Raw genomic sequence first — 19,479 nt, forward strand, 5'->3', positions numbered from 1 at the left:
CACTGTCTGCAAAGTCATGCACACAGTATCTGATACAATGTATATAGATATGATAGTCATGTACATATAATAGTCATATACATATAATAGTCATATACATAGATATCTTAAACAAAGACAGTGAAGTTATCTACAACTTAAAAATTCGTCTTTTCTGAACAATGAATGGGAAATTTTTGACTAGTTCTAGAAGTAGTCAGTAAAGAGGTCAGTAATCAGTGAGTTAACATCTGGGACTGTCCCTACATCACTTCAGTCATGTGAATAGGGATGGTATGACCGTTAGACGTACCAATTTTGCCAGTTTCCGCTACATTTACAACATTGTTGCGAGAGGTTGTTTTTTCCCGGTTGGACATTTTTTTCCAGAGGATGATGGCAATGTCCACTAGGAACTCCAGGAGTTCCATGGCAGACAGACAGGACATCCCGACCCACAGGCCCAGCTGGCCACCCAGGTCACCCAGGAGGTTCTCCACCTAGAGAACAAGCAAAATACAGGATCAGTTCAAATCCTCTAATGTCAACTTTTTTGGGGCACTGTAGCCCACTATCCAGTCTATCCTGGTTGGAGCGGGTTCTCTTTGGGGCTGCAGAAGCTCTAACCCGCCCGAGTCAGCTAGGTTCCCCAGTAAATTTTGTTTGACGGGGGCTCAATTAGCCCTACCTCTTGATGTGGCTAGTCAACTCCTTGTGTACAAAACCCTATCACATACGTAACTCTCCCAATGGGCAGCCAGTTCAGCTGGGCGGGGAAAAAACTAAGAGAGCCCCCGAAAAGAGCTCGGCCCCAACCACTGCTCACTCAGTAGATTCTCCAACGGAGAAAGTGTGGGGTCCACCCCTAATGTTGATATATGGTATTCAAGTAATGTATATTTTGAACATAAACATCAACGGTTGTAAGGTACTGGAGTCTTACATGTAGCGAAAATCTACACAAATATCTAGAGTATAAACTGGCTGTTTTTCACCTTCCAGTACAATCGTGTACCGCAGCAATGGTATATTTAGCTTCCAATAGTAACAATAACATAATACAGATAGTCTTCAGAAGGCATACCTCATATGCAGGGGACTCAGTGATGGTTTCATAGTTTAAGGCTTCATAGTAGATGTTCAACTTCAGAAGGTTCTTCCTGCAAGGAGAAACAGTACATACATGTTGAGTCATCTGTAGATATTTCGTAGGAAGCCGTGTGTGCAATGTACACATGTGCCATGATATATATCTGTACATTATTCTCCAATTGCAAGAAATGATTTGATTGTTGCTATCATAAGAAAAACAGTAAGGATCGATATGACTCACTTGAACTCATCTCGATCATCCAGGATTCCTGTCCCAGGACCACGCCTTTTTGTCTTGAGCTTGTTCAATACAGTACTCTGAATGAAAGATGGGATAAATGTATACATCAGGCATTCTTAAGTGTAAAAATCAGGTCTTATTTTTAAATAGCCTGAAGGAATAACAATGCTTACATCACCAGAATCAAGTGGCTGTGATACTTTAAAATTCAAAAGTGAGTTTTTTGTACTCTTTCAGCAGAGATTTGGGATTTTGCTTATTTTTTAGGATTTTTATCGGGCTCTCTTTCTTGCACTGGTATATTTTTTTCTATGCCAACGATTTCAATGCAAGAAGTAAGCCTGATAAAAAAGCCTAAAAACAAGCCAAAACCCAAACCTCTGCTTGGAGAGTAAGTTCTTTGGCCATCAAGCTGCACAATATTGATTGTAGCATTTACAAAATTTAGCCGTTACACGACATGGACCATTATCAGGTATCCTTACCACGTAGGAGTCTGCAGGCCATTCACTCAAACCTATTGCCTTCCGATAGATTCTGTCCCTGGGAGAAAAAAATGCAAAGACTTAAGGTTTAATAAACTCTTCTGAAAGGATCAGGTTGTAATCAAGATAGTGAAGATACTCAAGTATGTGGTTAGGCTGCAAAAATGCAGTGGACAGTTTTATCTAGGGTCTATAGTAAACTAAGACTACATGTTGTAGTCCACCAAAAATGAAAGAGAACACTTCATGTTTTCAGATTTAAGTAACAATTGGAAAATTGACATCCATTTTACAGCTGTACCCATAAATAGTCAACCACATTGTGGTTTTTAACAGTGGGCCACCGAGTAAATCAACAGATATTTTATTGCCCTTCCCCGCCCATGTAGAATATCTATCAGACTATAAATCAGACTATAAATACTCATGTTTGATAGTAACTCTGTGCTTGTGTTGAGGGGAATACATACATGCAGCTGATCGGGCATTGACACGTCAGGTTTCCGTTTCCTAAGCGCTGCTTCACCTTTTCCTCACAATCCACTGAAGCAACATTCAAAAAGCTTTATACTGCAAGTTGTCTGATCAAGGAGGTTTAAAAAGAGAACTCTTTTTAAACCTCCTTGGTCTTATTGCAAATTGTACGTTGATGTAGCAGCATCTTTTATATGAAGGAACAATGAAGAGAAATAATCATCGAGCAAAAGAATAAGTACACTAGACTGATATCAGGATTTGGGCTCTCATTACCTTTAGAACAGACAAAATAAATGGCAACGTTCTGACATGTCAACCTATCAAAGAGGGTGAAAGAGGTACTGGAAGAGACGGGAACCATGTTGATGTGCCAGAACCACTATGTACAATTTTTTTTGTCTATACCTTGGGAGAAAACCTCACCATACACGAATCAAATACTGACCGACAGACTTTGAAGAGTTGCAGAATTCTGTACCATTCGGCTGGAGGAAGGTGACATCAGCACAGCCGCAGATCTCCACCATGTGTTCCTGATGGCAGGTGGCAAGACAATTCTAGAGAAAACAAACAAACAAAATAAATAAATATCTTCAGCTTTTTAGGACTGATTGGGACACCAGTACCACAATTACATTGGTGCATTTTCTAAAGTGGTGCTCAGAAGAGGTTTGCCATTGCCGCAATATTTCATGAACTACTTATTAACGGTCAAATTTTGGTTCTACGAGGGGTGATCCAAAAGTTCTCGGCCTCTCCCAAAAAACGTGATGGCAGAAAAATTTTTCTTACGTTATTTTTTAACATAGTCTACTCTAACTTCAATGCACTTGGTCCAGTTATGTTCCAGCTTTCCTTTCCCTTGTGGAAGAATATTTCGTCTGAAGCCCTAAAAAATGCCTAAACCACGTCAATGACGCCATCATCACCATGAAAACGTTGACCACGTAAGTGGAACCCCAGTTTAGGAAACAGGTAGAAGGCCCACAGTGCTAGGTCAGGTGAATAGGAAGAGTGGGGTTAGACTTCAAAGCCACATTCGTTTGCTGCTGCCACTGACCCCTGTGCTGTGTGGACAGGTGCATTGACAGCACGTCAACTCGGAGCTTTTCTCCCATTTTCTCTGTGATTGTTTACCTCAAATGCCGCAATTCCGGTGCACAGAACACCCCGTTGATGGTTTGACCCTCTTGCAGGTAGTCAATAATGATTACCCCCTCACTGGCCCAGTAAACAGAGCCAAAAACCTTTTCAACGGGTAAAACTCGCTTGGGATGCTGGGAACCGTTCTTCGTCAATTATTTGCTCTGCTATTTTGATTCGGGGTGAAAGTGGTGAACCCATGTCTCATATTGGGTGACAAATCGTTTGAGTAAGTTGTCTTGATGGACTGAATTCGTTCCTTGAAATGCCCAGCCTATTTAATGTGTGATGTTCAGACAACATTCTATGCACCCATCATGCAGACAGTTTGCTCATCCCCAGGATGTACGACAAAACATTGTGAAATGTACCACAAGTCAGGCCAAAGAACCTGCTACATGTTGGACAGTCTCACATCTGTCATTCGCTACCATGTGATGGATGGCCTCAACTGGATTGTCCATGGTGCTGATTTGTGGCATCCTGACATATGTTCATCTTTTGTGCTCTCCTTGACGCGCTTAGAGCTAGCAACCCAGTTCTTTGTGGTTAAATAAGAAGGGGAGTCATCACCAAGTGACTTGCTCATGTCTTTATGGATTTCCCTAGGAGACATAGCTTTTTATCGATACACTTGATCACAGCACACGCTTCTGGTGCGGCCATTTTGTGATTTTGCCCTCACCCGCCCCATTTTCACGGGGCGTCACGTGCTAATTAATGAATGTAAAAATTTGCATTTTTGTGGGCAGTGATGTAAGACGTCATAGTATACAGTTATACCAAAGAATATGCGTTTGACCTCTATTTTCTAGGTGGGGCCGAGAACTTTTGGATCACCCCTCGTATTTCTTTAAGATTTAACATTTTTTATAAGCAACCAAACATAGTATGGGTAGAACCCTTTTGTAAAGTTTGTTGTAAGTGGTGGTGCTTGAGACAGGTTGGCGGTTCATTCTCTGAAGCTTGAATTGGTGATAGCATGTATCAGCAGGTAAAGTGTCATGCGATTATCAGAAGTTGTACAGAGAACTCGCCTGTTGAGAGTACATCTGAGGATAGAGAAGATGACGGCCCTGTCCATTGGTGCAGTTCCCGTACACGCCACCTAATCGAGTAATGGACGTCTGGACAAGAAAAAAGAAAGAAAAACAATATCATTGATATATTATGTGTAGATAAGACTTACGAAATGTCCATTCGACAAAACTAAGATAAGATAACATTGAAGTAGTTCAAACAACCCGTGATGACATAAAAGTGACTCAAAAGGATTGAGATTAATATATAACGTGCGTATTGTGCGTACGGCTGCGTATGGAAGAAAATGCCATACGCAATGAGTAGTACGCAGACGTGCGACAGGGCCCTTATTACGAAGGTTCCGTACTGTTGCTGTCTCGATGAAACGACCTCTTCGCATTTTTCTTCAGTATTTGAGCGTTCATTTTTTGAAGCAACACGTGTTTCTATTATTATTATTTTTATTATTATCATTATTATTATTATCATTATTATTATTCAAATACCAACACATTTTGCATTTGGTCAATATTTATAAATCCGGCATCCCAGCATTTCGACACATAATGGAATCATCGGGGATACAATTATACAAATGGCAATGTTTCATCCACATTTATCATTTTGTAGGTGTGATATTTCATCTCTCAGAGATAAAGTTATCACGATCCGTACCAGTCTGAGTCCGGCGGAAGTTAGGAACCCTGGGGCTGCGTCAAACCCTTCGGACTCTGGGAACGGGAAGACGTATGGGTTGTGGATCACCACACGTGCCCCTGCCTTCTCCGCTATGGCGGGGATGTACTCATCCTGTTCTATGTACAATATCAGAGACAGACCTGGCAGGACAAAAATAAGATATCAGCAATTCAACGCCACAGTTGCCACAGAGTTGCCCATGTAGGTACCGTTATGTAGGTTTGATTGTCTTTACTTCTGCGTGTAGAGGGAAAAGGCACCAGTTTGCACATCTGGAATGTAGACCCCACCGACGTCTTAGTTATGGCACAAATTAAAATATTTCGTTAATTAATTCATTAACTAAATTTTGCATAAAATTGCATACATTTGCAAGTTTGCATGCATGAATAAATTTCATAAATTGATCCAGACTACCCTGTTATCTTGTCTTAGAAACTTGTCACTTTGTTTTTTTTTTTGACATGTCAGTAGAGGACATACATTCTTCCATCAGTTGAAAACAAATAGATGTTGACTGTAGTCCTCTACAAACTATTACAGAAAGGATGGCAGCAACGTACATATGTTGAGAAAGAGTGTGTTTCAACGTGGTCATGTGACTTCTAAAGCCTCTGGACAAGACGCGCTAGATACTGAATATTGTACACTAGATCACTGACTGTTGTAGCTAGAAGGCTAGGAATAAATCATGCTTTACCATGTAAAGGCCCTGCACTTGTGGCTGTGTGTAACACTTCCCCATCCTTGTCCTTGTTGAAGGTAAAGCAGTTTCCATAAGTACTGTCCTCAAATGTTGTGAAATTCCTGTAGAAATGGACTCAATTTTAGTATCTATAAAATGTTATTTAACTTTTTAAGAACCCATCCACACCTATCATTATATATCTTGTAATTCAAACCATGCGAACATCATAAATCATCTTAACCGTATGAGCTAAAATAAATTACTAATATAAAATTCCCCTTTGCCTCGGACTGAGTCCATTTAAACTGTAAGTGCACAACATGGTGTCAGAGGTGGGATACAAACCCATCCGTGACCTCCACTCAGGGTAGGCCCAGAGGAGGACTAGTAACGTTACCTGTGTGAGCATGTTCTTCCATCAAACTGACATTCCTGGATGAAGTCCCGTCCTTGGTGCCCGAGGGACTGTCTCATGGAGGCGGTCAGTTGCACCAGGAGTCCCATGAAGGAGTTGACCATTTCAAAGTCACCATGGTAGCCATCGTAGTCATAATCATCATCATCCTCATCACTCTGGAAAAGAAACGGGTGTACAAGCCGATCACTTTTCCTAGTCTGAAATAGAGACAGCTCTGTAAGAGTCGTAAGAAACTTCTCAGGCGGCCGTTCTCAAAGGAGCAACTGCATGTTGACAACTAGTATCGGGTCGTTAGCCGTTGGCTTCGGTAGCCAAAAGCACTTCGCGCGCCTATACCGCGACGAGGGAGTTGAGTCCGAGGGGATTTAGCCGGCCCTATTACTAGTACCTAACAAACAGTTGTGCTGGGGCCACACAGGCCAGCTTTTTGGCGCCATGTCTAACACGTATATTTTTAGATATAAAAAATATTTTAAAATACCCAAAGAAAAAAAATTGCCTCAGACTCCCCGAGGAAGACAAGGCAACTAGGACCAATCGTTACTTCTACATCTAGTAGGCAAACATCACCGAGGCGGTCGACTTATTTCCTTGGCGGGGTAAAGACTTACAGTGGCCGAACAAAAACAGGGTACAGCCCTGGCGTTCAACCAGGTTACTGAAAGTGGAGAAGATAGTTCATTTTAATCACCAGAAGAAGGCTCATATGTCTGTACTTCTCCTTTTTAAGATCAGCCTCCTGGTTTAGAGGTGAAAGACAAGAAACTCTGCATAGAGCCCAGGACGTCACGGCCATAGTTTGTGTTAAACAGTAGTATTTAACACAACAGATTCTAGTCTTAAATTTCTCTTTTAAGAGTACAAAACATGTACACCTGTTTGACCTGTATAAACATACGGGTCATGCAGGTGTTTTGTATGGACACTGTCTCTGGGCAGGTTGCACCTCGTTCCCTTTTCTCGCTAGACCTTCTCATTCCGTATTCATCTACCAGACATTAGAATCATATAAGACGTTACCACTCAGGAATTCAGACTGGACATACATACGGTATTTGTTTGTGAACGAAATATTTCACTAACACTCTTCGGTTGTTGTGACAAAAGAAGGCCTTGTTGAACACAAGAAATATTCGCGCCCGAGGCGACGATTATACTGCTCACTGGACCAAGTAAATGTGCTTCCTTGAAAGTATTACACGCATGTAACCGGCCACATTACTGACTTGTATGGATAAAATGTTAATTTTTTTGGAGGATTAGAGCTATAAGGTATAAGTCAATGTTGGACAGTTCGGTAGACATTGATGAATCTAGTATCTCTCAAGAGCAACAAAACACCGAAACAAGGACGCCTAACGGACAATGAACCCATATATGCCATCACTGACATGGATGGTATAGTGATGCCCTTGTGCTTTCGTGCTTTGCGGATGTGACCCTAAAAATCCCAAGGACATGTATATTAAGCTATTAGTTTCATCACTGGCCATGGTGAAACAGTAGCGACATGTGTTCACTCGGACATGTGAAACATGACTTTCGGTGTCTGCACAGAACGTTAACTTTTTATTCTGGCAGGACATAAAACGATGTCAACACCAATTCAGCCTCGAGGAGTTGATAAAAACCAACAGTTTGATAAAAAAAAAGTTGGGGTTAATTTTTCTATCGAACACTTAACTTACATCACTCGCCATGCCTAGAATGCGACAGGAGCTTACAATTCTATCTTTTTGGGCCATTGTCAGTCAAACAAGAAATATGGCCATACTTGTTATATACAAATGAATGGGATCATTCCAACTAACCGGCATCTCGCACACGCAGTCGTCCCTCAGTAAGACATCTGGAGCCGCGATAGTTCCCGTTTAGAACTTTTATTCAGCCTGTCACATGGGGCGGTCTTTCTTTCAGGAGGACCCAAATCCGTTCCACGTCATTTCTGTGTTGTTTTTCAGAGATCAAGTTGGTTCTACAGACGAAATGACGCCAGCGATGTCTCGGTTGCCTGATATCATTCATATTGCATCTCGCTGGTACGCTGCTGACAATATCAAGTTCCCCGAATACCACAAAGGGTACTATGGCTACTTCCAATAGAAAAGAAGGATGGATGAATCGGAGTCGAAGCTCTACGACACACTGCCAGGTGCAGTCAGGTACCATCATATAGCAAAGAACACCACAAGCTATCGTTTTCAGGTAAAGCCTAAATAATTTACGGTTCTTTTCTCCACAAGTAGCAAAGTAAACCCCCCGATTCTTGTCTATTCACCTGAGATGAGAAGCACGCATCCCTCACTCTTTTGAGCAGTATCCAGTTTCATGACCAAAAAATGAATAGCTATTGATCTGTTATCACCAAGGCTTACTGAATGATATTCAGCCCAAAAGCAATACTATAGTGCTGAATAAGCTTTTAAAGAAAAAGATGTCTCATCAAATTTGTACTCATCATGCGTGATACTTGGTCACGTCCCCATGCGTCATAGACACAGTGCCAGGATCTGGGCGGTACCGAGGATAAACATCGATCATTGGTGGTGCAAACAGCCAGGTTCTGGTTCAAACTGTATGTGGTAAAGTCGTAGTAACGGAAATTACTCATCATGAAATTGTCCACTGATTTAGGACAATGTGGCTGCGGCTAATCTCCAAGCAGATCTTTTGGTGGCTGCAAAGGCATAATTTAAGTGGCCAGGCTTTATCCATCAAAGGTTCATCGACCAGACAGTTGTATGATGGTAACTGCCTGTCCAATGGATAGAGCCTGGCCAATTTGATTCTGTCTTTGCCAAAAGATTTGCTGCAAGTAGATTAGCCTGCGGCTTGATGATCACTTTTTACCACGGTAACCAAACAAACAGTGCCGTCCAACAGCCGGAACAACATGGTGATCAGGTTAATATGTTTTGTACCTCAGGGGTTGTTTTTAAAGAACAGCTTCTTCATTAGTTTGGCTCGAGTGAACTGTGTGAACTCTCTCAGTAAGGTCAACAAGTAGATACTGCCTGTTAAAAACTACAATCTGGCGGACTGTAGTTTAACAGCCCTTTAATCGTTAATTTGTAATTGTGCTTGATTGTTTGTGACCTTGAGCACGAAACGTTATACAGAAGGTATGCCTCACACACCCTTCACACTTCACAGGGTCCGAATCGACAGGAGTCAAGCAGAACGTTAACAAGGCAGAAAGCATGCCAACTTAGACTGGCCATACCTACTCTCCAAGCAGAGGTTGCATGAGAAGATTGTGTCCTTTCTATCATACGCCCCGTTTTCTGGAGTAGCCACAGAGTAAAACGTACTCAGAAAACGGGGCGTATGATAGAAAGGTCACAATCTTCCACACCAACCTCTGATTGGAGAGTACACACTAGTGGCGGAATGAGCCACCAGAATAAAAAAAAGATTTGTACATTCCTGGCTATTCGAAATGTATCATATATATAAAACTTCAGTACTCGAAATGCTTGGGCCCATTTCGGTGTCATACTGGAGTTACAATGCCGTTCGCCTTTTTCCAATTCGAAGTCGCCTCGAAAGCTTGAAGCATGAATGCACTTCAGACATCCATAAATATAGAAAGAATTAGATGACATTACGGCTACATTTTTCCAGTTTAAACTTTGGTACAGCTTTATGGGGGGACTACTTGTTCTCAAAATAAATGGAAATGTTACGGTTGGGCAAAATGATCTCTTCCAAGGAGATTCGCGAAAAACACCCCATGCTTTAGTGATGATCGATTCTATTTTGCTTCAATCATAGGCAAGCATCTTACCGTACTATTTTGCGTAGTTGTTGGCGCTGTAGCTACTGTGGTGCTACCTGTGGCTGGCGTCGATCCATTCGAGTTCGGATTGTTCTGACCTTGTGGCTGTGGTTTAGGTATGAAGCCGGCGTTCTGAAAAGCCGCGCTCCCGCGTTTGATGAGCTCGCGATAGCGGAGAGGGTTGGCGTTACAGATCGTCACGGCGGGAAACTCCAGCTCCGACCACTCGATCTTCACGTCTGTGTTGACGGGATAAACCAGATACTTGTTGACGAGCGTCTGGGCCTGGTACAAGAAGTAACTGAAGGATGCCAGGAACAGGCACGTCCAGAACAGTCGGCGGGGCAGCGACTTTGTGGTGACGGCCCGGGGGATGCCGTGTGCCGAGGTGTTCTCTCCGTACTTCCGCAGGGTCGAACGAACGCTTGGCCTCTTCTCAGACATTTTTCCAAGTCAACTTTCTGTGATACTACAAGCGTATACGGCGGTTCGCTTTGCCCGCGGTCAGCACTCAGGGCAACAAACTTCGGCTGTCTTTAGTTTTTCACTGAACAATATACGTGACGTTACTTAACGAAGCTGTCAATGTCTATCTGCTCATCAAGTCATCAATGGAAAATTCGACGTTGGCTGTCTCCGACCTAAACCTTAGCTAATAACTACTATACCATGAGAAGTCCAAACTGATGTCACATAGTATACTGCAGACAATTTCTGGTATGACTTGAAGGTGCTCTCGCTGACTAGTACTGCCCTGCACGGTCTCGTGGGAATAGCTTAGGGAATCGACAAACTTGATAGACCGGGTACTTAGGATGACGTCAGCCGGGCCCCTCCCCACAGTAAACATCGACAACCTGCTGTAGTTAGATTTCACCTTGAGTGCTGCTCGATGTTTCTCCACAAGCTTCAAATTGACCACGAAAATTTTGAGCATGACCAAAACATTCGGATCGGCCACAAGAATGGGTACAGATATTTGGAATGCAGTGAGAATTTCTAGAATGCAGTTCGAATATGTAGGAATATACAAGGAATTCCAAATCAGACGACATCCGGTAGATAGGCACTCATTTTTACTTGAGCTGAGTTATTCCCAAGGGCAAAAGGGCCTGGCAGAACGTCTTGGTTTCGAGGTCAAACACCATACCCATGAGTCACATAAAACTCTGTCTCTTGTCTTAACAGGTGCATCATAACTTAGTTGACAGATGACACGCGCGACGCTTAAGCTTGCTCTTAAGTATCTTTACCTGTTACTCTAAGGACCTACTTGTCATGTATATTGCCTATAATCCTACATGATGAAGTGATGTTACTTATAAGCTTGCAGTATAAAACAGCCAGATCTCATAAACACCCCTTGTAAGAAGGATAATACGTCATAAGAAAACATGTCTCCCATACGTCAATTAAATCCTTATGAAATATTTAGCATTTCCTTCTCATATAAACCCGGGTGAATCTTTGCAAAATTTGCTCAGCAAATAAATTTTCTAAAATGAGGAATACTTTTCAAGCAGGGTACACACGCTGGTAGATAAGACAAGACCATATGAGCCATTTTTACCCATTTCTCTAGATCTGAACAACATTTGAGTCCTAATGGCAACATTGGCTGGGCACAAACGTGAAACACATACTAGTATACTAGTAAGACACCAAAGCAGAAAACAGTCACAACAATCAATTTGGTTGACCTTTCATTTGTAATTTTGATATTCAAAGTTTCTTCCCTTTAGCAACAATTGCCACCTGTTGATGAGACAATGCACAGTATGTACAGGTACAATATAGCATTAATGATAATTTACACAGGACTTGGGTAAGTTAACACAGATCTGGAAAACCTAACTGGAGGGGAATGACTGTAACATGGCACACACTGTTTTCAGAGTCAATGAAAGTTTTCCTTCCAACAATTTCTTTCCGTCTTGAACTATTGAACTCTACATTTTACTTAAAACAACTGATGCATTTGTGTAGCCTTAATCCATTATAAAGTAATCTTAATCTTCTTGACTTTTAGTAGAATGTATTTCTACATTCACCATACAGACTACTTTAAGTGCAAGCTGGGTCGACTCTTTCAGCATTATTTAAAAATAATGCTGATGTTTTTTCCCCAAACACTACAATGTAGGTTCTCTATAATTTCATTAACCTATGTTTGTGAAAGATTCCTCACACTTTGTAAGCACGATATTTACACTTTATATTTAGATTGATATCTTTTTCTGCTTGTCTAAAACACTAAGAAAGAAGTAGTGACCTCACAGTTAAGGCATGTCACCTTCTCCCTATTTTAGGTAGGAGGCTTCACAATCAAACTTATATACATGTACACTGAATCTAGCTGTATCTGCATATTTTTACAAGAAATGGTTTAGATTTGCTAAAAGTGATTGTGATGTCAGCTAGTCTATACAGAAGTAAGGTCCCATTGTTAGAGACTGAAATATCTTAAATGACTCCAAGCTGATAATAAAATCAGGTGATTATTCAGGCAATTTTCAGTTGACCACTTGATTTGTCATTGATAACATTTTGTATGACATGATCAATCATTCTGTGCCTATCACATGTACACAGCTGCTTTTTTCTTTAATCATTCACTCTCAAGATATTGATCAAGATCACTCTGGTTTATTTTTATTATGGTAGTTCATCTGTGTTGGTAGATACATTTTTAAAGTTAAAACTTTCGTTTCAACACAAAAGGCAAATGTTATCACTTGGAGCTTTCGACCAGTCACTCTGGTCTTCCTCAATAGACTGACCCAGTTAGACTGGTCACATGGCTTCTTGGAAGTGTGACGTCAACACTGGGTTAGCACTGGTTTATTTTTGTTTGTAACAACAACGCTACCTAGTGGCAGCCAAACAGCTGAATGGCGAGGTTTGGGTAATCATCATCATCATCATCATCATCATCATGCCTCTGGATTTTAAGGTCAGTGAGGTACACTTGATAAAGTTACTCCAGTATGCCCTATCCCTCATAGCAGACACTAGTGCAGTCCCTGCAAGACCAGCATCTCTCACTAACATAGACAAAAGTGTAGTATAAGGCTGTCCCACTCTACATCTCCCAGTGGGAAGCCACTGTATTAGTCTACCAGCTGGTTCATTTGGGTGAATAATTATGTTAATTACTGGACTCCCATTCGTCCAAGTCGTCGACTCCGTCCTCATCATCAGAAGGAGTCTCTGTTCTCCGTTTGATCCTGTCTAAAGCCTCGGTCAGCAGCTTGGCGTTGCTGTCAGACAGGGACGTGACGTTTGACTCCTCGGACCGCTGAACTGGCTTCAGCTTAATGCCGAGTTTCAGCTGGGCCAGGACGTTTGTCATGGGGTCACCTGGTGAGGGGAGAAAAACAAGTGGGCATTGATTTTCACAAGCTTTGGCAGTCAACTGACCAGGATTTTAAAGAGTGGATGCAAATTTTTCATTGAGGCTAGTCATGAACACAAATCTGTGTTGTGGAGCACGTTAAGGCATGCTGGACAATATTCTCACTAGGTAAGTTTAAACTGCCTGGAATTACATACAAATGGGTTAAATGTAGGTGTAACAGGTTGTTGTGAGATAATTCATTATCATCATCATCACCACATTTCAGTGTAAGATAATTCTAAGTAATCAGCAACTGTTGCAATTATTTCCTGCAAAATTGAAAGTTGTCTGTGTGTTTTAACTGCAATTTCAACGCTTCCCTGTAAAGTGTTGTTGCATGCGAGTACATGTATTTCAAGCCCTGTATGTGTACCACATTTGAATACATCATCTGCACATAAACCATGTTGACCGTTATGAGGAACATCCCCCAGTAACCAAGCACATTGGTGGTCAGTGAAAGTGTGAACTCATTGCTATTCAACATACCTCCGCCTTGCAGATTTCCAGACCTTGTTTCTTCAGGAGGTTTCTTTAAGTGTTGCCTTGCAGCGACAATATCCTTGGGATCAATCGATCCCAGAGTTTTCTGTTCTTGCTTCGTTCTGTCACTGTTTTTCCTGGGTTTTAGTTTGGGCTGGAAGCCAGCTGGGGTTTGGAGGCCAGGCGGAGGAGGAGGGGGAGGGGGAGGGGGTGGCTGCTGTGGAGAGGGTGGAGGTGGTGGAGGTGGTGGGGGTAAGGTACACCCAGGGGGTGGATAAGGTGGTGGGGGAGGGGGTGCAGGTGGAGTAACCATGGAGGTGGTTGAGGACCCATCTGTTGGTTTGTTGTTTGATTTAGATGCCACAACATTGGCCTGGCCACTTTTGGAGCTGGGACTTTTCCTGTAACAAAAAAAATCATGCATCATTTTAAATCAGGAGATGCCAGTATTTCATTAATATACTATTACAAAAAAAATGCATTGTTTATAATCAAGAGATGCCATTATTTTATTAATACACTATAGCAAAATGACTAATTATTTCCTCATCAAAGACCGAATTCGTCTTATATATAGGTCTTGTATACCCACAACTGTAGCAACAAACCAATACACATGATTGTATGACATCATAAAATTTGTGGAAAAGCAGTACACATCATTGTATGAGAAAAAAGAAAGTCCATCTCACTTTCGAGTTCTCTGCACTGTTTCCTTGGGTTGACTCCCTGTGCGCTTCCTCTGACCAGGTGCCTGGTACCGGGGTGGCTTGATGGTTACAGGGGAGGGGTACTTCTGTATGGTGGAGGTAAAAAAGAATTGTTTAAATCCCAAAGAGATTAGGCAAAACTATGATCTATGATTCCAATACACACACTCTTGGAGGGTCACTTTGTGGCCAGCTAACAACAATCTTGCTGAGGTTTAACTTACTTCAACTCAACGATATAAAAAACTATTTGCAGCATCATAACAACCTTGTACAAATCTCCTGTACAAACCTTCTTGTAATTCTTTAGTCTATCCAGAGCCTTCTGTCTCTCACTGTCCCTCCATTCCTTCCTGTTCTCTTCTTCTTGTTTCTGCTGATCTCTTTTCTACAATCACACAAAAACATGCATCATAATGCAAGTTGATTTTGGTACCTATCCTAGGGGACTCAATGTCATAACAGTGGAAACTGCATCTGAGAGATATTGTATGGTGTTTTTCCAAGATCTCAAAGTAACTATACAATTGACAGAACTCACAGAAGGCACAATGGTGTGTGTGTGTGTTCTGTGTGTAAGGAGGCCTTGTACTATACATGTAACGTTATATTGTATATACTTGTACCATTTGTATGGCATGGTGCCTGGTAACATCATCTTGCTGCTGCCTCTTTGCATCTTCTTCATCTTGCTTCTGTCTGATGAGCATTTTCTGTGATGACACATCAAATAAAAATTTAATACAACAGAAATCAAGCTTATGTTTTAATGATGGATAGAAGTGTTAGAATTGTGTTCTGTGAACTACGTCGGTTGAAGAATGGTGGCTTTTGACCAGATATATTCACTGTCATTACATATTCCCAAGCTGATTGTTTTGAAGATGTTACCTTGTTATTTCTGATGAAGGCCCTTTTCCTGAAGATTTTGTTGAGAGTTATTTTGAGCTGTGTGACACGGGGGTCAGCCTGACTGTTGTTGAACTGAGGAAGGTCAACGTCCTCTAGGTCTTCTGGAGTCTCACAGGCGTCATAGAACATCACAGTGTCTTCTTCATCTGTAGACAAGTTCAGCAAAGCAGATAGGTGAATACGATAAAATTGGCAGCCTGTTGCTTTTTTTACTCAATTGTCACCATATGCAACAGGACCTGAAGGCTACTTTAAAAAAAAATCAAGGTTATAAGTTTTATACATGTATATAAGAGTATACTAGTACTTGGTGGGACTGACTTATCAGCTAGGTCACTAGCCATGAACATTTGTTTGAACTACACATACACTATAAGTCTTTAGTTAGTTTTGGCCCTGCCCAAAATTTCAGCAAGCAGTCAAGATGAAAACAGGGTACTAAGCTCCTCTTTACTATAAACGGTGCCCATGAAAATGTGTAATACTATATCATTTGGGTGCCGAGTTTGTTCTGACTCATGTTGATTTTCCAGTCTGAAATCTAAGGACCAATACTGTAAATCACAATTATTCTCATGGTACTTTTATATTCACAGTTTTTGTGGTCACTTCTGTACTGCAAACTTATCATATCGACTTTCTTTTTGCTGCACCTGCTGCCACTGCGAACAAAATGTATTAGTTCTGCAAACATGTTCATTAGCTCAGACTGCAAACATTTGCAACTGCGAACATAAAGTGATTTACAGTGGATTGAAGTGGTATGATCTTACCTTTCAGTTCTTTCTGAATGACCCCGAGCTGTTTCCTACACAAGGCTTCCTCTTCCTCCATGACCTTCAGCTGCACATCGTACAGTTTGATCTGTATGGAGTAGTACTTCTGTTCCAGCTTCTCTAGCTCTAACTTAAGGTTTGTTCCCTCCTCAAGGAAAGCCATCTGGATGGAAAAGACAAAAAAGAAGTTTTGTTGTTGTTTTTATTAAAATAATATGTACTACCAACACAGATGAACTTTCATGATAGGAAAAGGTTTGATTCTGTTCCTACGACACATCTGGCATTCTGAGAAGACAGCATAGAGGAAGCCAAAACCCAGAACATTCAAAAATATAATTCAATTAACCTTGACAGAGCTATATCTTCCTTCAACTCCAAAGTTTGATGATAATAACTTCATTGCTCAATAATTGTATGAATACAACATATTGGAACTTCTACTATTTCTTTAAAAAGTTTAGGAAATTAATTTACGATCATTTATTGGGATAAATTGTAGTGTGGCGATGACAATATATATACTTGTACAGTCTTCCCTTGTCTTGAAATAACAATTCCAATTAAAACACCCCCCAACCAGCCCACTAGCACTGATTAGGTACCTCTTGCTTGATTTTTCTCCTCAGTGTCTGGAACTGTTTCTCCTTTGCCCTGAGCATCTGTAACGTATCCCCAGACACTTTCTCTTCTATCCTGTTCAGTCTACCAGAGGCATGGAGATCCCAGGTGGCCTTCCCAAACTTCTGTTTGTCTGCCAGCATTCTCTCCTTCATCCCTGCACAAAATGTGTTTATTGTTTTATTTTATTTTGCACCTACTTCAAAATAAGAAGAATCTCACACATATATATATGCATCATAGTCAAAATAGATTTTTGTGTTACTTGTACTTGGCTATTTGTGCTAATTGCACTTGAAGCCAGCTAAAGATGTGAGCTCCTTTTGATAACACAATTTTAAATATTACAATGATGTATGTATGTTTTACTTCATGATATAATGTTGTACAGCCTAGACTACCTCTGGATTGTGTTTTTTTGAGCAGAATCATAATAGCAAGATGACCAATCAGGATCTCCCATTTGATATGAGGTGCAATATGAATTTGGCCAGCCAACAAGTGGTCAGTTATTCTTAAGACCACCTGTTTCTACAATTTACATTATGGGTGAGCGTGTTGCTTTTTTTTAAAAACTTGAATGCATCCCACAATGTCCCTTTTTCTTACCTGTTGAAATATCAACACATTCACTGAAGTATTTGATCTGCAGCTGTAGAATGGCATCTGTGGCTGTCTCATATTGTGTCTGCCATTCATTGTACTCCTTAACATACTGTGACCTCCGACCTTCCCCAATGTCTGGGTCCTGCACCAGTTCTTGCAACTAGTAGGGGAACAGTTGTACATTATTATTTTTTTTTTGTAATTCGAACATCTTTTCAGATTAACTACAGAAATTTGATGAATTTTGGCTGTATTTAACTTTATGATTTCCTTGGTGACCTCTCACTGGTGACCTCTCACTGTTTTCCTGTGTTACTTTGAGAAGAGAACTCAGTTAGAACTTAGAGAGAACTTAGTTAGATAAATTTATAGTCATTAATATTAAAGCTTATGTGTGAATTTTACATCACAGCAGCTATTCCTGCACTCTTGCACTTGCAAATCCTGCACTGCTTGGACACTGTTCAAAACTTAACCATCTTAGACAATTCCAGTGCCAAAGGATATTGTGGGTTACATGTTGTTAGTTGGACCTGTACTGTTCTGACTGACCTCCTGTCTTTTGATGAAGGCCACCTCCCTGACATCCAGGAAAGGCTGCAGGTTGTAGTGGAAGAGTTCTACCATGGCCAACAGTAGGTCCTCCACAGCTGTACCCTCCAGCTCGTACACACCTAACATGTCCAGCATGTTGATAGAGCCTGCCCGCAGGGCAAGCACCTGGAGAAAGAGTCAGATAATTTGACAATTTTTTATATGTTAAAAGTTTTCTTGTACACAAGGACATTATATAGAGTCCTTGATGTACACAACTGAGTGATATTTGAGTTTTTTAAACAGTGTTCTGGCAAAATGCCAGCTACCTTCTGTAGGGCTTCCTCAGGGTCACTAGGTGGCGCTCATCAGCAGTGAGACTGAGTCCTAGATCCTAGATGTGACTGAGTCTGTATCCCCTTGTCGTTGTTTGTGACAGTGTCAAATAATGGATTTTATATTATAATGTCCTTGATATATGTTAACTGTGGTGGGATTCTAGTGATGAATACGGAAAGTATCACTATAGATTTATCAAATAACAACAACAAACTTGAAGATGACCTGCCTCTTTAAGATGGTCTGCAGCTCGACTCACTGCATCCTCGTATCCTCTTCTCTTTAAGTCGTTCAAGTTTTCGAAGTAGGCGTCCGTGCTGGAGTCTTCCATGAACAGTGTGTCCACAACAAGTTTCTTTCCACAAACGTCCAGGGCGACCCTAAGGTATGTTTCTACATCACTGACAACTGTCTCGGACACTTCAGTATCATTATTATACGTCCCCATGTAGTAGTTAAGGTAGCCCCAGAGGGTTGACATCTCTTCAGGCATCACTGGAAGGTACGGTTCGAGTTGGGGATAAACCAGAGACATCTGCTGATGTGCATGACGGATGTCTTGGAAGGAAAACATCCCGGCCCAACTTCTATCGTCGTCCGAACTGCGCTTCTTACACTTGGCGACGTTGTGGCAAGTTATGGCCAGTTTGTTCTCCGCGTTGTTCCAGCCTACGAGAAACTTCAGACGAGTCCTGGCGTCCGGATCATCGAACGGCGTCTCCTTGATCGCTATCCAGCCTTCCAGACTGTCTGGCTGCTCCATACTGTACGTTATGGACATTTTTTAACTAGTTAAGTATTCTGAAAACATCTGTCCGTATGAACTCCGAGGGATTTACCCCGTGAGTCAGAGTCTTAAGGTCGCGGCTGTCTTCTTTCTCAAACATTGTGCCTGACTAAATTGGAGAAAAATATAGAAGTAAGAATGGTCAAAATCCACCTAAAGATACTTGACATTAAGTACAATTAATACAGATATATCACTTAAGTATTTCAGCATCATTGCTATATGTTTTTAAAGAATTAAACCGAGATAATTACCTACCAAATAAACAGGCAGCGTAGAAAATCTAAGCGG

At 41.3% G+C, this 19,479-nt stretch overlaps 2 protein-coding genes across 3 annotated transcripts; both read right to left on the reverse strand.

Moving 5' to 3' along the window:
- Positions 1 to 151: 151 nt before the first annotated feature.
- LOC109466016 (degenerin deg-1-like) lies at positions 152 to 10,656 on the reverse strand. Of its 2 annotated transcripts, none has more exons than XM_019763539.1 (11): positions 10,033 to 10,656; positions 6,225 to 6,400; positions 5,840 to 5,946; positions 5,116 to 5,279; positions 4,455 to 4,544; positions 2,753 to 2,831; positions 2,268 to 2,340; positions 1,798 to 1,855; positions 1,313 to 1,389; positions 1,064 to 1,139; positions 152 to 479 (listed from the first exon to the last, which is right to left on the reverse strand). In XM_019763539.1, exons 1-11 carry the CDS (start codon positions 10,465 to 10,467, stop codon positions 243 to 245), a joined length of 1,572 nt encoding a protein of 523 aa, XP_019619098.1. In that variant the 5' UTR covers positions 10,468 to 10,656; the 3' UTR covers positions 152 to 242. The 2 variants fall into 2 exon arrangements, with proteins under 2 accessions (XP_019619098.1, XP_019619097.1); XM_019763538.1 differs by having other exon boundaries at positions 2,720 to 2,831.
- Positions 10,657 to 13,171: 2,515 nt separating this feature from the next.
- On the reverse strand, positions 13,172 to 19,373 carry LOC109465890 (junction-mediating and -regulatory protein-like). Its single transcript, XM_019763378.1, has 11 exons — positions 18,631 to 19,373; positions 18,081 to 18,248; positions 17,532 to 17,688; positions 16,907 to 17,079; positions 16,299 to 16,464; positions 15,505 to 15,671; positions 15,240 to 15,326; positions 14,906 to 15,001; positions 14,596 to 14,699; positions 13,910 to 14,304; positions 13,172 to 13,383 (listed from the first exon to the last, which is right to left on the reverse strand). The coding sequence occupies exons 1-11, from the start codon at positions 19,180 to 19,182 to the stop codon at positions 13,172 to 13,174; spliced, it is 2,277 nt and encodes a 758-aa protein (XP_019618937.1). The 5' UTR covers positions 19,183 to 19,373.
- Between the last annotated feature and the right edge of the window lie 106 nt (positions 19,374 to 19,479).

Source organism: Branchiostoma belcheri, unplaced genomic scaffold, assembly GCF_001625305.1.
Source record: "Branchiostoma belcheri isolate BF01 breed outbred unplaced genomic scaffold, Haploidv18h27 scaffold16, whole genome shotgun sequence".
Taxonomy (NCBI): Eukaryota; Metazoa; Chordata; class Leptocardii; order Amphioxiformes; family Branchiostomatidae; genus Branchiostoma; species Branchiostoma belcheri.